The sequence below is a fragment of the Trypanosoma melophagium genome (assembly GCF_022059095.1).
Source record: "Trypanosoma melophagium isolate St. Kilda chromosome Unknown ctg7segment1, whole genome shotgun sequence".
Taxonomy (NCBI): domain Eukaryota; phylum Euglenozoa; class Kinetoplastea; order Trypanosomatida; family Trypanosomatidae; genus Trypanosoma; species Trypanosoma melophagium.
This window is the reverse complement of record NW_027125191.1, coordinates 96-20,630: the sequence shown is the minus strand read 5'-3', so window position 1 is coordinate 20,630 and position 20,535 is coordinate 96. Positions and strand designations below refer to the sequence as shown.

Sequence of the window (20,535 nt, the reverse complement as noted above, 5' to 3'; positions counted from 1 at the left end):
AAACACCAGCAAAAACACCAAGGTGTGGTGCTTTTTTTCCCCCTTTTCCGTTGACACTCAAAGCACAGGGAAAGAAAAAATCACTTGTGCACACTCGCATGCACGCGCGTCAGTAAAGGGGAAAGAAAAACAAAGACCTAGTAGAATACACACCTTACTCCGTCTACAACAAGAAATAAGGAGAAAAAAAAAGAAGCGTTTGGTATGTTTTCCCCCATTATGTCTTCTTCACCCGTTGTATTGTAATCAATGTAACCATAAAACAGTCGCAATTAACAACTCATAATTAATTCTGGCGGAATAATGAAAAGAAGGCATAATATGATAATTGCTAACAAGTGTAGCATTAAACCATTTGCTTTTTTCCCACAAGATCCCTCACTGACCCACCCCAAAGAAAAAAAATCCTAATAATCCCTTGGAAATAAACCCTGTCTCGTAGATGAATGACCTTATCTTAGTTTTTTCTTATTTTTAAACGTTTTTTCTCATAAAGAGTATAAAGAAAAAAAAAACTTAAAAAAACCCAAAAATGTTTTCCTTTCGTCCCAATTTCTTGTTTTTTTTTTTTTGCTTAATGTTTCTCTCGCTCAATTTAATAGCAAGCCCTTATACTATCGTATTAAAAATTGAAAGGTAGTGAGTCTACAGATAGTGCATACTTGTTCGCAAAGAATCTGGCAGTGCTTTTACATTTCGCAGGGGAACATATTTTCTTGCGTATTCGGATGCACACTTCAGCGGAAGTGGAAGTGGTAACCCATCGGTTTTATTGGGGTAAAGAAACCCCATCCCATAAATGAGGCTCTGCAATTCACGTAGTTCAAAGTTGTCTTTCCTTCCAAAAATAACGTACAACGTGGAACGTGCATGACCAAGAGTACAATTTGCTCCGGTTAGAAAGAAAGATTCACCAAATCTGTTATCTGTTCCTTCCTCTGTCACAAAACCCCGTGGAACATTACATAAAAAGGAATGATCTTTTGGTGTTGGTGCGCTAAAACGGGTGTGTACATAACGTTGCGCTGCTACAGCAGCCCATGCGACGTTGTCTTTGAAATAACCACTTAAAAAATCAATATCATGTTGTCTGGCATTTATTAGCTCACCTTCAGATGCACAGCCACGCAAAAATACAACGGCTGAAACCTGGAAACCTTTTTGCTTGAAGTGTCTTAGTGCATCTTTTATAAATTCTTCCATTTTTATAGAAAGTACTTCTGATGGAAGTAAACTCCCTCCAGAATGACGTGAACTTTCAGTATCAGGGGCAGTTGAAAAAATTGTTTCTTTTCTTCCGTTAACATGATAATGATTACAGTACGTCATCCATTCTTTACCGCGCACAAAAAAAGCAACAAAAGCAACTGTATAAATTGATTCTCTTGTTGTTAAATTTTCCGATCTAATGTTTATTTGATCCCTTCCAACGTCCCCTGCAATCACCAGTGCTCCACTGCCTCCAGACATTTTTTTAGTTAGTGAAGGGCAACATTTCTGAAGATCCAAAACCCAGTTTAAATTTCCATTTTTTGCAGAAACTTGTTGAGCTACTGCCTTTACTATAGATGCCTCTCTATATCCTGTTAAGTCTTTCACGATCATTTGGCTGAATATTCCTTCGGTCGTCCATATTGACTTTAGAGATTGATAATTTTCTTTTTCATGTTGTCGAAAAAAAGCAAAGCCCATCATTTCTTTATACGAAAGGCCTTTAGCAGCCCTGACATTGTCCAAACGATGTATGTTTTTCAATTGCACCGGAGCATTTATAGAATCAAGATTTTTCTTGATAACGCTCAAGACAATTTCACCGCGGTTTGTGTCATCATAGATTGCGACATCCAAAGAACGGCGATTCCCGGGATGTCGTAAAACTTGTAATTCCTTTAGGAAGCCTTGCTGATTATTTTCACCAAGTGTTTTTACACTCTTATATCCATTACCTTGTGGAATGAGTATTTCCACAGGACCCAGAACATGGCCACTGACCAAAAATGCTTCATCCGAAAATGTAATGCCGTATTTCTTTAGTATATCTATCGCGGCACCATTTTCTTCAGTCTTAAGTCGTCTTAAAACTTCACTCACACGGCTTTTTCTATCATTTGGATAGACAGAGCATAATAAAGGCAGTAGACGTCTGTCTTGTTCATCAATAGATAAATCGTACAAAACCTCAGGTGGTATAAGGACCTTTTTACCTGAAGAAGTTTTGCACTCAAATAATATTTGATCAGGGTTTATATGTATTCGGTAGCGTTGTGCAAAATATTGAACATATGTTTGTTCAGGGTTTCCTTTTATTCTGGCAACATCTTTTGCTTTTGTCGTGCTGATTCCTGTAACAGTATATATGCTTCCTCTTGATCCGCCATAAACCGTACAAAGTTTTTTTTTTAAAAATCTTTCACTTAGTAATCTCTCAAAATTTCTTGAACCACTTCTCTTAAGGTCTTCCATCACCAGTAGACAATTTCGTGTAGAAACTACAGTGACAGAAATATCAATTTGTAGTACGGTTTTTTTATTACCCTTTATAGTGGTTGCAAGCACCTTAGGAATAACCCCATCAAAAGTGGCAATTTTGCCACCAACAGTGGTTCCATTCCCATTTATATCCACATATTTTTCTCCTAATTTTTCCCTGTAACATGTTTTCACTGCTTTTCCAATAATACTATTGATTTCAGTTCTGTGTTTGTCAATATCCAGTACAATTGATTCTCTTTTAGCAATTGTTAGTTGATAAAACTGCGTTGCTTTACCCCTCTTTCCCTTGACTTCAAAATCAAACGAATATTCTTCAATGGGAAGTTGTTGAGGGGAGAGTATAAATTGTCCCGTACAGACGCATATTTCAAAGTCAAATGAATTTTGATTCCCAATTTCTTTTTTCATCTTTTTTAAAAGTTCTACGCAAGCTTTTATCTTTAATCGATCTTGAAGATCGACAGCACCTCCTTTCATTTCATACGAAACAGTATTAATGTAAATATGCTTTTTCGTATCAATATTCAAGGGGAAAAGATTTGAATAAGCCTCCAATGGGCAACTATACGTTTTCTCTGCAAATTCCATGATCGCGTCTTTTTCTCTCGATTGATTCTTATGGGAATCACCCAAAAAAAATCCTCCTCCTCGGCCTCCACGTCCTCCTCCTCCTCCACCACGACTACCACGTTCACCGCCTCCTCGGCCTCCACGTCCTCCTCCACCACCACGACCACCGCGGCCTCCACGTTCTCCTCCCCGATCTGCACTCATTTTGATGTTTAAAAATATGCTATCAGTAAAAGATTCAAAGACAAGAAAAAAAGGCCCTATGAATCAGCGCAGAAAGTGCTCTTTATTCAGCAATGTTTACCTAGATGAATAGAAAGGAACAGTACCCAATAAAATCTGAGAAGTTAGAAAAGCAAACAACAAAAAAAAAGAATTAATAATTTCATGGGAATTTATCATGTTATCATTATTATTCTTTGTTTTTGTTTTTTTTTTTTTTTTTGTCGTACCTAAGAAAAGGGATTCTAATGAAAAGCAATAACCATAATCATGCAAACAAAAATGATATAAACAAGACAAAGGTCCCTTCTCATTCACTATATTCTTTTTTTAGATAGCAACCAATACCATGCCTATGTAGCTATTTTCCTTTCTTCCTCCCATAAATGTTTTTAGTCCCAGACTTAACATTTGTAGAAGATGTGATCTCAGCAAACAAACAAAAATGGGGTAAAATCTTTACGTATCCCATCCTTTATAGGTGGATCAATTCCTTCTTCACCCCAAAAGGAATAACAAAAGGCCACCCAAGTAACGGAGAGAAAAATATTCCACACAATATGAACTGAAATCTCCTTTTACACTCATCAAGATTTTATTACAGAAAAGAAAACAATTTTCCAGGCGAACCAATGAAGAAAGAACGAAAAAAAAAAGAAATGTGAAATAAGAAGAAGGTAATAATACAAGGTATTATTACTATTATTACTATTATTATTATTATTATTATTATTATTATTATTATTATTATTATTATTATTATTATTATTATTATTATTATCCTTAATTAACATTCTTAAAATAGCTCCGTTCCCAATACAGGAAGAAAAAAATACATACCAACAGTAAATTAGCACACAAAAAATGGAACTAGGAAAACAGTGAGGAAACAGAAATAAACTCAAATGACCCAATTGCAAATTCATGTCATCTACCCAAGAGGGGAATAAAAGATAACGGAATAAAAATCAATTTCAACGCCGCGAATAATTAAAAAAAGAAATAGAAATCGGAACGGAAACTTCCATTGCTCCAATTCAAATCAAAGCCTCGGGTTCAGAATTCCTTTTGTTCATGTAATCAGGTTACAGGCAATAATTACACACACACACACACACCGGTACCAAAAAAAAAAAAAACGGTCGGTATATTAGTACAAAAACAACTAAAATAAAACAGCAAACTCTTTAAGGACGTCCTTTTCCCGCTCTTCAGCTGCTGTGATAAGACAGTGTAAAGTTAAACAAATTTATGAATACAGGATGTGATCCTAGTATATCAAAGAAGAAGGAAAAAACAGTTAAAATTGTTTTTTTTCCTTTGAAAGACCTCTAATTTTCTCGACCTTCATACCTCACCTATCGTCACATGCACGACAACTCAATGAAAACCAAGACAAAATCTCTAAGGACATACTCAAGAAATCAGACAATGGGTCAGTTAAATTCGTATTACGACAGAATAACATTAAAAAAAAACTTACTCATCTGGGGTATGAGACCAATCGCAGATTCGGTTTCTGGGGGAGAAGGAGGAGTTTTTAATGCCATTTTAATTTACAAAGATAGAACTGCATGAAGAAAAAAAAATACACGTAACTAAACAGCACCACTTCACAGGTTCTTAAAAGCGCAAGAGAAAAAAAAACATAGAAAATGTTCATTCGTTTTTTTCTTTTCTTACACTTCATTATCGCCTTCTCATGAAAAGAATATGAGGTTTCTATAAAAACTTTTTTTTCTCATTCCGGAATATAGTACAAAAGAAAAAGAAGAAAAAAATTTTCAATCACCATTATCATTACTTTTGCTTTCGGAAGCCTAAGAGAATCATATACCATAAATAAGAAAAAGAAAAGAATAGCGTGTAAATCAAACTGAATATTACACCTGTATATCTTATAAAGTTCGACATATCTCACATAATAGAATAGGAGCGATTCCAGGGAAATAATTCTCAGGGAATGGGGAACCACAGCCCTACAACTTCCAAGAGAATAAGAGCAAAAGAAACACAAATAAATAAATGAGGAGCTATTTACTTTACCTAATACAAAACCCAATACTTCTGAGACAATCATATCTTCCTTCTTTCATCGCAACTTTCTTCTGCATTCACAACTTTCACTGCTAAATATTCCATCCATGTGTTTTTTTTTTTGTTTGATCGTCCTTTACATTTCACCAAATGATGTATATCAAATGGGAGAAAAAGAAAACCCGATAGAAGAGCGAAAATAGAATTTAAAGAGAAAAAACATAACCGAGAGATTTCCTACGGCGTTAGAGTATAAAATTTTAATAAAGCAAGGTCATAATTAGGGGAAAAATGGAACCTAAAAATGAAACTCATAACGAAAAAAAAATTCCTTTTGCTCCTGTTTTTTTTTTTTTTTTACTTGCACCAATCCTGGTCAGCATGTAGGTTAAAGTTGAATGGAGGATATCAACAAAAGAAGAAGAAGATTCAAAATCTTACGGAACATGTTTCCTCAGCCACCCGAGAAAAAAAAAACGCTGCAACTCCCTTAAACCATTCTCCACGAGAAGACAAATTAAAGAAAACATTTTCTCATCCATTTCTCATAGATAGATAAGACATAAAAACCCCATTTTAATATATCCCTCATAGTTCCAAGAGATTGGGAAGGCCTGACAATTTAAATCGAACTTGGTACAATTTTAATTTTAGCTTCCTACAGTTTTGTTTTCCTACATAGCACGATACCTCCTTTTCAGAAAAAAAAAGGAAAACAAAAAAAACAACAACAATAATGACCTCTACATTTCCTTTCCTTTCCCATCTCCAGAACATTTTTGCGGCGTCAGAATTAAGAATGCTTTGTACGAAGCCGTCGGAGAGGCGAAAGAGACCAACAAACATCACCGTCAACGAAATACAGGATAACTGCAACCTCAGTGGGATATCGCAAAAAAGTCACTAGCCCGCTCGAGCTTCAAAACTCTGAGCACCCCAACCCTCCTAGCCACCAGAACCCTCGAAATCGGAACACCTTTTCCCAACCCGCAAAAACAAAAGAGAGCCGGGTCTTGCGCCGCGTTTTCCCCCAACGGCCCTGGAGACCCGCGCCCCAAAGGCCGCCAAAACACCGCAAGCCAGCCAGAAAACAAAAATAAGAAAAAAAATTATGCTCTGGACCGTTCGGGGGGGTCCCGTTTGCTTGTTGTTGTTGTGTTTTTTTTTTTCTCCCCCCTCCTTTCCTGGGCAAGGCCGCGGAAACGGCCGAGGGCGCCGCGCCGAAGGCAGAAGCAAAAAAAAAAATAAATAAATAATAGTAATAATAATAACTGAACTAAAAATGATGAAAAAAAATAATTATACTGGTGAATTTCTTTTCTTTTTCTTTTTTTTAATCCACAGCCCCTTTTAAAACAAGTGGTTATTTATTTTCCGCTTCCTAACCGATGGGACCCGTCGGGCGTGTAGCTCAGTGGTAGAGCGCCTGTTTTGCATACAGGAGGCCTAGGGTTCAATCCCCTACTCGTCCATTTTTTCCCAACCTTTGATTTTCATTTTTCGCTTCCATCGCAAAATGGAAGAAGTGGTTTTATTCTGCTCTTAAAAAAAAACTAAAATTACAATTCTAAAGGCTTTGGTGGGGTTTGGGGCATTTTCCCCTATGAATCCTTGGGAGGGCTGTTGGGGTTGGGTGGGGTTTGGTTTTCGCCAGCAAAAACATTTTTGGAATTCCAATATGGCAGCGAGCGGAAGAAAAGGAAACGAGCAGCATAACAACGCAAAGGCGCCACCTGCAATAGTTTTATTTCCATTTTCTTAATTTGCCCTCTAGCATTTGTTACCTTAACGCCGCATAAGCCTTTAGACGCCTTACGTTAAAGGAGGAAATATGAACACATACCCTTGGTGACGGGATGCTGCCTTATCGCGGCGCCAGGGTTGAGCACCTGAATTTATTCAGGAAACCAAAGGCACCCAACAAATTTTTGAGGGAGGTTGCCTCTTCAACAGCCGCAATTTATTTTTCTTTTTATTTTTCTTTTTCTTTTAAGGAGGGGTCTCTTAAAAACCCAGGTCAAAAATGTGTTTCGATACGTTTGTTTTTCGGAATGCTATCCCTTCTCGGGGTTTGCCCGCCGAGAGTTGGTGCCAAGGTCCATTGCCTCGCATTTTTCGGGGGAAGCCATGGGCCAGCATTTTTCTCTTCTGGGGTTTTTTGGGTTCGTAAGCTACAAACGCCGCACAGTGCCGGGACAAAACTTTAATCTGAGAAGGTCTTTGGGGCACGCGCCGGCGAGCCATCAGCAGCAGTTTCTTTTATATATTTCACCTTTGTGCGAATGCCGCTGGGGAGAGGCAAGGACTCTAGAGATATGGTAACAGCCATGGCCTCCCGCGGCGGGAATTGGATTCTTTTTTGCCCCTCTGAGTTGCCTCGGCGGCTAAATCCAATTCCCGCCACCGAGATTCTTCAGAATCTCTTTGTCCTACGCACTTCAGGCGTTTAGCGGTATCTAAAATAAATGGTGCGTATGCATATATTTATGCATAAATATAAATGTGCATATATAATTACCTCCAAATTGATGGAAGTACGCCTTTTTATTCATTTTCAGAGGGTAATGGTTCAGGAAACCACTTCAGAATTCATATTTTTTTGATATGCGGTTAATTTCTGTATTTATTAGTTTGTTGAATCTTGGAGTTTAGATAAGAGTCTAATATTGTCCAGGTTTTTTTTCACACCCATTTATAAAGACGAACGCGTCCCCATGCGTTGCTGTTTGAAAGGAAAAGGCTAAGGGGTAAGGGGTGACATTCGACAACAAAAGAGAGACCACTGGTATAAAAAACTTTGGTAAACTTGGTTACCTTGGTGTTTCTAACCTTGTTTAAGGCAATCTCCCATTTACGGCGTTTAAAATGAAGTAAACGGTAAAACTGAAAAAAAAAATCGGGAAAAGATGGACGAGTAGGGGATTGAACCCTAGGCCTCCTGTATGCAAAACAGGCGCTCTACCACTGAGCTACACGCCCCCCGACACCCGTTGGGGTGTAATGAATTGGAAATAAATATCTATTAAAATTATACATAATAGGATGATAAATAAAATTATTTAGTAAAAAGTAAATTCAAAAAATTATGATACGACATGAATAATTTCGACGAATGCCGAGCTCCAGTGGCCTAATGGATAAGGCTTTGGACTTCTAATCCAAGGATTGCGGGTTCGAGTCCCGTCTGGAGTAGGTTTTCCCTCCGTCCAATCAATTTTAAATATTTTACGGATTAAGAACACAGCTATATTAATAAAATATATAAGATTACCTTTTTCCAGGGTGTCGCCTTCCTAGCTCAGCGGTAGAGCGCACGGCTTTTAACCGTGTGGTCGTGGGTTCGATCCCCACGGATGGCGTTTTCCAGAAGGCAAAATGAACCTTATAACTTTCTTCTATATATATATATATATTTGATTAATCCCTGAAACCAAGGAGCCTCCGTGGCCTAATGGATATGGCATTCGCTTCCTAAGCGAGGGGTTGCGGGTTCGAGTCCCGCCGGGGGTACTTGTTTTTTTCTCCTTTTTTCCTTCCTTTTCGCCATTTTCTTGAGGTGGGTAAGGGGTGCGAAAAAAAAGAAAAAAATAAAATAAATAAAAAAATAAATAAATGAAAGGAAAGAAGAGCGCCCCCTTCCTTTTGCTCTCCCCGTTTCCGCTCGGGCCGGGGCGAGGGAGGAATAGGGGAAGGTGCGAGCCTCGGCATCACCACCTGGCGCGTGTGGTGCTCGTTTCCTCTTCGCTTCGCCCGCCGAGGGGCGAGGTAAGTTTCGTCGAGGGATCCTCCCCCAAAAGGGAACTAAAACAAAGAAAGGAACAAAGGAAGAAGAAAAAAGGACAATGGAAACGCAACGTTGTCCTTTTGGAGAAAACGTTGGCTAAAGAAAGCGCACACACCCATATAGCGCTGCAAAGCGGGCGGCGTAATTCGTTTTTTTTTTCTTTTCGTCTGATCCTGCAGGAAAAAATACAGAAATTAAGATAATGAACGGCAAAAACAAACAAAAAAGAGAGAAAAACAAAAAAAAATGTCAGGCAACAATGTTTTTCTTTCCCCTCACCCCCGCCCTGCAAACGAAAAAAAAAAAATCAACGCAGCGAGGTAAAGTAATTCAATAACACTCTTAATTGTTCTGAACGCTCCGGATCGTGAGTATGGTACTGAAGGTCGTTTAGAAGCCTAGAAATAACATCATCCAAAGCCTCACCACCGCAACCCCAGTTACCGTAACGCTGTCGAAGTTCGGGGTCATCGACATTAGGAAAATCCCATTGATTTACTATTTCTTGATGTTCTAAACCGTTCGGGGTATCCTCCTGACTTTTTGAGATTTTGCCTACCACACCACTATCGCAGGGATTTGAATGTTCTATTAAACCCTCATCATTCTTTAAATTACCCTCCTCTTCAGAAAATAATAAATCCCCTCCTTCTTCACTCCATTCATCTTTCTCTGTTCTTTCTCCCTCTTCCATCAATGGTGAAGATTGTTCTAAAGCACGCATAACAAGATGTAAAACGATTTGTTTATTTTCAACCATTAAAGTTCCTGTTTGTGTAGGTCTATAAATTCTTGCAGGATGTTGTTTAACATTTTCTCCATAAAAAACATTACAATCACGAAAAAGTTGATGACGACACAAATCTTCACAAGAAGGACGTTGTTCAGGAAAAAAAGCTAAACAACGAGAAATTAAATCCATCCATTTTATTTGTCGATCACGAGTTGTACGTAACCTCCAGTTATTTTCCATAATTTCTATTAATCTGGAAGGTCGTGCAACACTCCTTAAAAGATACAATTGAGCATTCCCAACTGGCATAAAACGTCTAACTTCTTCATGACTAGGTGTTCCAATTATATTGAGAATAACTTCAAGTTGTGTACTTGCACGATGTCCTTCCCATACACCATGTTCATTAAGAGCAGAATTTACCGTAAAAAGTGCACGTCCTGTTACCATTTCAAAAAAAATACAACCTAGTGACCATACATCTATTGATGTTTCTCCTTTTGAAACATTAGTAATAATTTCAGGAGGTCTATAATAACGCGTACAAACATAAAAAGTATCACTTGCTTCGGCATCACGCGCAAGTCCTAGATCTGCAATAAGCGCTGTAGATTCATATGGATTAGTTGCATGTAGACGAACAAGAACATTTTCTGGTTTCATATCTCGATGAACAATATTACATTTATGCAGATAATCTAATCCAAAACAAATTTGAAACGCAAAAACAACAGCAACTTGTTCAATAAATTCTTCTGTCATGGATAGTTTCGGACTTGAAGAAGATGCATGCTTAATAAGATAAAGTAAATCACCTTTCATTAGAGGCATCACAATATGAAGATTAAATTCATCTGTACTTTTTATTTTTCTTACTACTGCTTCAAGTTCATGGTGATGTTTAATAAGTTTTCCGCAAAAATCCAAATTAATATACTCTGAACCTTGTACATCTAAGCTACTAGAGACTTCTCCTGGTGATGCTGGACCATTATAATGTGTATCATCATCTCCTCCAGAACGTCCATCTACGCTAACACACGGGGTTGCAAACATACTAAAAAAACCAATTACATGGGGATGGGCATCGTGGAGAAAAGACATGGTATCAATTTCACGCACCAGACGTTTGCTCTCCTGATTTACAAAACGTGCTGGAATCGTTTTGATGGCAACATGTTCATCTGTTAAAAGGTCATGATATTCTTCGACGATTCCAAACCCTCCTTTGCCAACGACTCCAACCAACTTATAACGACCTACAAGCCGCGGAGTGGACATTGATTTCCTGAGGAGGCGGAAAATAATGAATTCGTTGTGCTCCCCTTTTAATAATAATGATAATAATAATAAAAGCAAAAAAAAAAAAACAAAGCAAAAATGAATAAATAAAGAAAAAAAAGCAATTAAAAAACTTTTTACCTGTATAATTAGTAATATAAATAAAACGAATACATAACAAAAATAAAAATAAAAAAATAAATAAAAAGAAAATAATCATTATTTATGAGTTTTATCTTACTGCTTATCTTAAAAAAATTATAATCATACTTATTTTCTTTTATATAAAGAATAGCAGACGACAGCGATAGGCTCTTGCTATTTTGAATAATTTTTTTTTTTAAATAACAACAAATTATTATTCACTTTTTGCTGCTTTCTCCTTCTTCTCCTTTTTATCTTTTTTATCCTTTTTTTTCATTTTTCTATCAAATGCTTCAAATGCCATGTCTACATCTATCGCTTGCTTCTTCTTTAGTTCCTCTTCCTTTTCCCGTTTCACCTCATCCAAGTTTTTCGAACCAACTTGGCGTGCAAGTCGATGATTTAGTAACTTTTCGTCCATAGTCTGTTTCCGTTCTCGCATCATCTCCAACTCTTCCTGCTCAAAGATCTTTCGAACCTTACTCTTATAATCTTCAAGTGTCCCATTAAATGGGGTAACTGTGTGATTTCCAGCCTCCCAAATCTGCATATTTGTCTCTCCAATTAAACGGGCATCATGTGTAACAACTAAAACGCCACCCTTGAAGTTTTTAATAGCCTTACAAAGAGCATCAATAGATTCCACATCTAGATGATTTGTTGGTTCATCAAAAAGGAGAAAATGAGGTTTTTCTGTACTAATAGCTGCAAGTGCCACACGGGCCTTTTGTCCTCCACTGAGTGTAGCAATCTGATTTTTGTGCACAATACCTTCCAAACCAAAACTTCCCAACTGACGACGGGCCTTGTCCTCTTCATGTATACCAAGAGACTGAATGTACTCTACTGGAGTTTTCTCCAAGGGAAGTTTATCAACAAAATGTTGATTGTAGCGACCCACACGAACCTTTCGGTTCATAGTGATCATGCCACCAGTGGGTTCCAATTCACCTGTCATTAATTTAAGCAGCGTACTCTTACCAATACCATTTGGACCACATAATGTAATACGACTATCCGTCCAGAGAGCGCAATTAACATGTTCAAAAAGTACTGGACCTCCTGGATAATTGAAGGAAACCTCTTCCAGTTTAACAATACAAGCATCTGGAAGCTCAGGAGGTTCAGCAAAAGGAAAATTAACAATATAATCACGACGTTTCTCCAGATACAGTGGATCTAGTCGACCCATACGAACTTGATCTTTAATCCAAGCTTCTACCTGTGTATTAGACATACCATTACGTTTCTTCTCCTTTATGGTTTTAGTAACAGCAGCATACTTCTTATCAAGTTCTTGATGACGCTGTTGTAGTTGTTCATCAAAACCACTAAATCCACCACGGTAATAATTAAGAAGGTAATTTTCCACATGTACCATGTGCGTACAGACTTCATCAAGGAAACCAGCATCATGTGAAACAACAATTAATGTCTTTGGACGACGTGCTGTCTCACGGTAATGATCACAAAGATACGACTCTAACCAAATAACAATAATAATAATAATAATAATAATAATAATAATAATAATAGAGGCAGGTGTATAACATCTTCTTTACCAAAACGAAAAAAAAACGAAAGGAAAAATAAGGAAAAAGGAAAAACGCTCGTGTGAACCACATCCTCTTAGTCGACCTGTTCCATGCTGGATGTTCCGGCGGTGGTCTCCACTGGAGCTGCCGTAGCGGGTGGCGCTGCCTTGTCTTCCTCGTTCTCCTCATCGTCATCGAGCGAGAGGCCCAGCTTGATCATGCGGTGGATGCGGTCGGCGTAGGCAGTGGGGTCGTCGAGTGAAAAGCCAGACGTGAGGAGCGCGGTGTCGAAGAGGAGGAACACTAGATCCTTGACCGCCTTGTCGTTCTCGTCCGCCTCCACACGACGCTTGAGCTCCTTCACGATGGGGTGAGAGGGGTTGATTTCCATTGTTTTCTTTGACATCATGTACGCGGACATGCTCGAGTCGCGAAGCGCCTGGTTGCGCATGATCTGCTCCATGTGCGCACTCCAGCCAAACTCTGACGTCACGAGAATGCACGGCGACGTTGCCAGGCGCTCCGAGACCACAACCTTCTCCACCTTGTCTCCCAGCACCTCTTTCATCGTCTTGCACAGCCGCTCGAAGGCAGCTTTCTCCTCCTCTCGCTGCTTCTTTTCCTCCTCGGACTCCTCAAAGTGGACGCCCTCCTTCGTCAGGCATGCGAACTTCTTGTCCTCGAAGTCCTTCACCTGCTGCATCACGTACTCATCAATGGGCTCCGTCATGAATAGCACCTCAAACCCGCGGCGCCGCGCCTGCTCAATGAACGGAGAGGTCTCCAGCTTCTTTTTGCTGTCACCAGTCACATAGTAGATGCACTTCTGTCCCTCCTTCATGCGCGTGACGTAGTCCTTCAGTGTTGTCATCTCCTCCCCAGACTCTGAGCTGTGGAAGCGCAGAAGTTCCATCAGCTTCTTGCGGTTCGCACTGTCTTCGTGGATACCCAGCTTGATGTTCTTTCCGAACTGCTCGTAGAACTTCTTGTAGTCCTCCTTGTTCTCTGCAACCTCCTCGAACAGCTCCAGTGCCTTCTTCACGATGTTCTTTCGGATCACCTTGAGGATCTTGTTCTGCTGCAGGTTTTCACGTGAGATGTTCAGAGGGAGATCCTCGCTGTCCACAACACCGCGCACGAAGCCGAGCCACTCGGGGCAGAGGTCCTCGCAGTTGTCCATGATGAACACGCGGCGCACGTAGAGCTTAATGTTGTTGCGCTTCTTGCTTGGCTCAAACATGTCAAATGGCGCACGCTTCGGCACAAAGAGGATCGCGCGGAACTCCAACTGTCCCTCCACAGAAAAGTGCTTGGTCGCGAGGGGCTCCTCCCAGTCGTTCGAGATGGCCTTGTAAAAGGCGGCGTACTCCTCCTTCGTCACATCCTTCGGGTCGCGTGTCCAGAGTGGTTTGTGCTTGTTCTGCACCACGAACTCCTGCGTCACCTCCTTCACCTTCTTGGTCTTCTTCTTCTTTTCTCCCTCCTCGTCCTCCTTGACCTCTTCCACCTTTGGCTCCTCGCCATCCTCACCCTCCGTCTTCTTGGCTGCGGCCTCTTCGTCCTCATCCTCATCTGTCACCTCCTTTTCCGTGGTCTTCTCCACCAGGAGCTCAATGTCGTAGCCAATGAACTCGGAGTGCTTCTTGATGAGGTCCTTGAGGCGTCGCTCCTCCAGGTACTCCTGCTGGTCCTCCTTCAGGTGCAGGATGATGCGCGTGCCGCGCTTCAGATCGCAGTCTGGGACCGCCGTCACAGTGAACGTACCGCCGGCAGATGACTCCCACATGTATGCGTCGTCGTCGTTGTTCTTCGACACAACAGCCACGCGGTCTGCCACAAGGTATGCCGAGTAGAAACCAACACCGAACTGACCGATCATGCTCATGTCGCCACCTGCCTCCAGCGCCTCCATGAAGGCCTTTGTACCGGAGCGCGCAATTGTGCCCAGATTGTTCACCAGATCCGCCTTGGTCATACCGATGCCAGTGTCCTCCACCGTCAGCGTCTTGTTTGTCTTGTCAGGGATCACACGAATGTGCAGGTGTGGCTCATCGCCGAGGACTGCCGGGTTCGTCAGGCTTTGGTAGCGGATCTTGTCGCACGCATCAGACGCATTGCTGATCAGTTCACGAAGAAAAATTTCCTTATTTGAATAAAAGGTATTAATTATCAGGCTCATCAGCTGATTAATCTCAGCCTGGAACGCGAACGTCTCCGCCATTTTTCTTGTGGTTGATTGGGGATTATGTTGTGTTTGTATTTTTTTCCTGTTAAGGACAAAAGCTTTACGAATGCTGGGGCAAGTGGTGCAGGCAAGCAGTAAAACAGTCACCAAAGCACACAGAGAAAAGAAGAAAAGAGAAACAAAAGAGAGAGAGGAAGAGAGAGAAAACCGGGTGCACCGCAAGCGACAGTAGCAGCAAAAAAAAAGGCAGCCACAACGACAATAGGCCTTCCCTTCGCTCTTTGTCCTGCCAATGGCAGAGCGGGAGAGGGCGGCACAAGGACACACACAGAGACAAGTGGCAGATTAATAATAATAATAATAATAATAATAATAATAATAATAATAATAATAATAATAATAATAATAATAATAATAATAATAATAATAATAATAATAATAATAATAATAATAATAGAGGCAGGTGTATAACATCTTCTTTACCAAAACGAAAAAAAAAACGAAAGGAAAAATAAGGAAAAAGGAAAAACGCTCGTGTGAACCACGTCCTCTTAGTCGACCTGTTCCATGCTGGATGTTCCGGCGGTGGCCTCCACTGGAGCTGCCGTAGCGGGTGGCGCTGCCTTGTCTTCCTCGTTCTCCTCATCGTCATCGAGCGAGAGGCCCAGCTTGATCATGCGGTGGATGCGGTCGGCGTAGGCAGTGGGGTCGTCGAGTGAAAAGCCAGACGTGAGGAGCGCGGTGTCGAAGAGGAGGAACACTAGATCCTTGACCGCCTTGTCGTTCTCGTCCGCCTCCACACGACGCTTGAGCTCCTTCACGATGGGGTGAGAGGGGTTGATTTCCATTGTTTTCTTTGACATCATGTACGCGGACATGCTCGAGTCGCGAAGCGCCTGGTTGCGCATGATCTGCTCCATGTGCGCACTCCAGCCAAACTCTGACGTCACGAGAATGCACGGCGACGTTGCCAGGCGCTCCGAGACCACAACCTTCTCCACCTTGTCTCCCAGCACCTCTTTCATCGTCTTGCACAGCCGCTCGAAGGCAGCTTTCTCCTCCTCTCGCTGCTTCTTTTCCTCCTCGGACTCCTCAAAGTGGACGCCCTCCTTCGTCAGGCATGCGAACTTCTTGTCCTCGAAGTCCTTCACCTGCTGCATCACGTACTCATCAATGGGCTCCGTCATGAATAGCACCTCAAACCCGCGGCGCCGCGCCTGCTCAATGAACGGAGAGGTCTCCAGCTTCTTTTTGCTGTCACCAGTCACATAGTAGATGCACTTCTGTCCCTCCTTCATGCGCGTGACGTAGTCCTTCAGTGTTGTCATCTCCTCCCCAGACTCTGAGCTGTGGAAGCGCAGAAGTTCCATCAGCTTCTTGCGGTTCGCACTGTCTTCGTGGATACCCAGCTTGATGTTCTTTCCGAACTGCTCGTAGAACTTCTTGTAGTCCTCCTTGTTCTCTGCAACCTCCTCGAACAGCTCCAGTGCCTTCTTCACGATGTTCTTTCGGATCACCTTGAGGATCTTGTTCTGCTGCAGGTTTTCACGTGAGATGTTCAGAGGGAGATCCTCGCTGTCCACAACACCGCGCACGAAGCCGAGCCACTCGGGGCAGAGGTCCTCGCAGTTGTCCATGATGAACACGCGGCGCACGTAGAGCTTAATGTTGTTGCGCTTCTTGCTTGGCTCAAACATGTCAAATGGCGCACGCTTCGGCACAAAGAGGATCGCGCGGAACTCCAACTGTCCCTCCACAGAAAAGTGCTTGGTCGCGAGGGGCTCCTCCCAGTCGTTCGAGATGGCCTTGTAAAAGGCGGCGTACTCCTCCTTCGTCACATCCTTCGGGTCGCGTGTCCAGAGTGGTTTGTGCTTGTTCTGCACCACGAACTCCTGCGTCACCTCCTTCACCTTCTTGGTCTTCTTCTTCTTTTCTCCCTCCTCGTCCTCCTTGACCTCTTCCACCTTTGGCTCCTCGCCATCCTCACCCTCCGTCTTCTTGGCTGCGGCCTCTTCGTCCTCATCCTCATCTGTCACCTCCTTTTCCGTGGTCTTCTCCACCAGGAGCTCAATGTCGTAGCCAATGAACTCGGAGTGCTTCTTGATGAGGTCCTTGAGGCGTCGCTCCTCCAGGTACTCCTGCTGGTCCTCCTTCAGGTGCAGGATGATGCGCGTGCCGCGCTTCAGATCGCAGTCTGGGACCGCCGTCACAGTGAACGTACCGCCGGCAGATGACTCCCACATGTATGCGTCGTCGTCGTTGTTCTTCGACACAACAGCCACGCGGTCTGCCACAAGGTATGCCGAGTAGAAACCAACACCGAACTGACCGATCATGCTCATGTCGCCACCTGCCTCCAGCGCCTCCATGAAGGCCTTTGTACCGGAGCGCGCAATTGTGCCCAGATTGTTCACCAGATCCGCCTTGGTCATACCGATGCCAGTGTCCTCCACCGTCAGCGTCTTGTTTGTCTTGTCAGGGATCACACGAATGTGCAGGTGTGGCTCATCGCCGAGGACTGCCGGGTTCGTCAGGCTTTGGTAGCGGATCTTGTCGCACGCATCAGACGCATTGCTGATCAGTTCACGAAGAAAAATTTCCTTATTTGAATAAAAGGTATTAATTATCAGGCTCATCAGCTGATTAATCTCAGCCTGGAACGCGAACGTCTCCGCCATTTTTCTTGTGGTTGATTGGGGATTATGTTGTGTTTGTATTTTTTTCCTGTTAAGGACAAAAGCTTTACGAATGCTGGGGCAAGTGGTGCAGGCAAGCAGTAAAACAGTCACCAAAGCACACAGAGAAAAGAAGAAAAGAGAAACAAAAGAGAGAGAGGAAGAGAGAGAAAACCGGGTGCACCGCAAGCGACAGTAGCAGCAAAAAAAAAGGCAGCCACAACGACAATAGGCCTTCCCTTCGCTCTTTGTCCTGCCAATGGCAGAGCGGGAGAGGGCGGCACAAGGACACACACAGAGACAAGTGGCAGATTAATAATAATAATAATAATAATAATAATAATAATAATAATAATAATAATAATAATAATAATAATAATAATAATAATAATAATAGAGGCAGGTGTATAACATCTTCTTTACCAAAACGAAAAAAAAACGAAAGGAAAAATAAGGAAAAAGGAAAAACGCTCGTGTGAACCACGTCCTCTTAGTCGACCTGTTCCATGCTGGATGTTCCGGCGGTGGCCTCCACTGGAGCTGCCGTAGCGGGTGGCGCTGCCTTGTCTTCCTCGTTCTCCTCATCGTCATCGAGCGAGAGGCCCAGCTTGATCATGCGGTGGATGCGGTCGGCGTAGGCAGTGGGGTCGTCGAGTGAAAAGCCAGACGTGAGGAGCGCGGTGTCGAAGAGGAGGAACACTAGATCCTTGACCGCCTTGTCGTTCTCGTCCGCCTCCACACGACGCTTGAGCTCCTTCACGATGGGGTGAGAGGGGTTGATTTCCATTGTTTTCTTTGACATCATGTACGCGGACATGCTCGAGTCGCGAAGCGCCTGGTTGCGCATGATCTGCTCCATGTGCGCACTCCAGCCAAACTCTGACGTCACGAGAATGCACGGCGACGTTGCCAGGCGCTCCGAGACCACAACCTTCTCCACCTTGTCTCCCAGCACCTCTTTCATCGTCTTGCACAGCCGCTCGAAGGCAGCTTTCTCCTCCTCTCGCTGCTTCTTTTCCTCCTCGGACTCCTCAAAGTGGACGCCCTCCTTCGTCAGGCATGCGAACTTCTTGTCCTCGAAGTCCTTCACCTGCTGCATCACGTACTCATCAATGGGCTCCGTCATGAATAGCACCTCAAACCCGCGGCGCCGCGCCTGCTCAATGAACGGAGAGGTCTCCAGCTTCTTTTTGCTGTCACCAGTCACATAGTAGATGCACTTCTGTCCCTCCTTCATGCGCGTGACGTAGTCCTTCAGTGTTGTCATCTCCTCCCCAGACTCTGAGCTGTGGAAGCGCAGAAGTTCCATCAGCTTCTTGCGGTTCGCACTGTCTTCGTGGATACCCAGCTTGATGTTCTTTCCGAACTGCTCGTAGAACTTCTTGTAGTCCTCCTTGTTCTCTGCAACCTCCTCGAACAGCTCCAGTGCCTTCTTCACGATGTTCTTTCGGATCACCTTGAGGATCTTGTTCTGCTGCAGGTTTTCACGTGAGATGTTCAGAGGGAGATCCTCGCTGTCCACAACACCGCGCACGAAGCCGAGCCACTCGGGGCAGAGGTCCTCGCAGTTGTCCATGATGAACACGCGGCGCACGTAGAGCTTAATGTTGTTGCGCTTCTTGCTTGGCTCAAACATGTCAAATGGCGCACGCTTCGGCACAAAGAGGATCGCGCGGAACTCCAACTGTCCCTCCACAGAAAAGTGCTTGGTCGCGAGGGGCTCCTCCCAGTCGTTCGAGATGGCCTTGTAAAAGGCGGCGTACTCCTCCTTCGTCACATCCTTCGGGTCGCGTGTCCAGAGTGGTTTGTGCTTGTTCTGCACCACGAACTCCTGCGTCACCTCCTTCACCTTCTTGGTCTTCTTCTTCTTTTCTCCCTCCTCGTCCTCCTTGACCTCTTCCACCTTTGGCTCCTCGCCATCCTCACCCTCCGTCTTCTTGGCTGCGGCCTCTTCGTCCTCATCCTCATCTGTCACCTCCTTTTCCGTGGTCTTCTCCACCAGGAGCTCAATGTCGTAGCCAATGAACTCGGAGTGCTTCTTGATGAGGTCCTTGAGGCGTCGCTCCTCCAGGTACTCCTGCTGGTCCTCCTTCAGGTGCAGGATGATGCGCGTGCCGCGCTTCAGATCGCAGTCTGGGACCGCCGTCACAGTGAACGTACCGCCGGCAGATGACTCCCACATGTATGCGTCGTCGTCGTTGTTCTTCGACACAACAGCCACGCGGTCTGCCACAAGGTATGCCGAGTAGAAACCAACACCGAACTGACCGATCATGCTCATGTCGCCACCTGCCTCCAGCGCCTCCATGAAGGCCTTTGTACCGGAGCGCGCAATTGTGCCCAGATTGTTCACCAGATCCGCCTTGGTCATACCGATGCCAGTGTCCTCCACCGTCAGCGTCTTGTTTGTCTTGTCAGGGATCACACGAATGTGCAGGTGTGGCTCATCGCCGAGGACTGCCGGGTTCGTCAGGCTTTGGTAGCGGATCTTGTCGCACGCATCAGACGCATTGCTGATCAGTTCACGAAGAAAAATTTCCTTATTTGAATAAAAGGTATTAATTATCAGGCTCATCAGCTGATTAATCTCAGCCTGGAACGCGAACGTCTCCGCCATTTTTCTTGTGGTTGATTGGGGATTATGTTGTGTTTGTATTTTTTTTCCTGTTAAGGACAAAAGCTTTACGAATGCTGGGGCAAGTGGTGCAGGCAAGCAGTAAAACAGTCACCAAAGCACACAGAGAAAAGAAGAAAAGAGAAACAAAAGAGAGAGAGGAAGAGAGAGAAAACCGGGTGCACCGCAAGCGACAGTAGCAGCAAAAAAAAAGGCAGCCACAACGACAATAGGCCTTCCCTTCGCTCTTTGTCCTGCCAAT

The 20,535-nt window shown here is 43.3% G+C and overlaps 6 protein-coding genes across 6 annotated transcripts; all 6 read right to left on the bottom strand.

The window, feature by feature from the left end:
• Positions 1-645: 645 nt before the first annotated feature.
• LSM04_001192 (PAZ domain) lies at positions 646-3,267 on the bottom strand (the record flags this gene model as incomplete). Its single annotated transcript, XM_067333811.1, has 1 exon — positions 646-3,267. The coding sequence occupies one exon, from the start codon at positions 3,265-3,267 to the stop codon at positions 646-648; it is 2,622 nt and encodes an 873-aa protein (XP_067186217.1).
• Positions 3,268-9,413: 6,146 nt separating this feature from the next.
• Positions 9,414-11,120, bottom strand: LSM04_004365 (Protein kinase domain; the record flags this gene model as incomplete). The annotated part of the gene is made up of 1 exon (XM_067333810.1): positions 9,414-11,120. One exon carries the CDS (start codon positions 11,118-11,120, stop codon positions 9,414-9,416), a length of 1,707 nt encoding a protein of 568 aa, XP_067186332.1.
• Positions 11,121-11,478: 358 nt separating this feature from the next.
• On the bottom strand, positions 11,479-12,645 carry LSM04_000826 (ABC transporter-like; the record flags this gene model as incomplete). Its single annotated transcript, XM_067333809.1, has 1 exon — positions 11,479-12,645. One exon carries the CDS (start codon positions 12,643-12,645, stop codon positions 11,479-11,481), a length of 1,167 nt encoding a protein of 388 aa, XP_067186209.1.
• Positions 12,646-12,893: 248 nt separating this feature from the next.
• On the bottom strand, positions 12,894-15,020 carry LSM04_000426 (Heat shock protein Hsp90 family; the record flags this gene model as incomplete). The annotated part of the gene is made up of 1 exon (XM_067333808.1): positions 12,894-15,020. The coding sequence occupies one exon, from the start codon at positions 15,018-15,020 to the stop codon at positions 12,894-12,896; it is 2,127 nt and encodes a 708-aa protein (XP_067186200.1).
• Positions 15,021-15,535: 515 nt separating this feature from the next.
• Positions 15,536-17,662, bottom strand: LSM04_004960 (Heat shock protein Hsp90 family; the record flags this gene model as incomplete). Its single annotated transcript, XM_067333807.1, has 1 exon — positions 15,536-17,662. One exon carries the CDS (start codon positions 17,660-17,662, stop codon positions 15,536-15,538), a length of 2,127 nt encoding a protein of 708 aa, XP_067186352.1.
• Positions 17,663-18,149: 487 nt separating this feature from the next.
• LSM04_002574 (Heat shock protein Hsp90 family) lies at positions 18,150-20,276 on the bottom strand (the record flags this gene model as incomplete). The annotated part of the gene is made up of 1 exon (XM_067333805.1): positions 18,150-20,276. One exon carries the CDS (start codon positions 20,274-20,276, stop codon positions 18,150-18,152), a length of 2,127 nt encoding a protein of 708 aa, XP_067186263.1.
• Between the last annotated feature and the right edge of the window lie 259 nt (positions 20,277-20,535).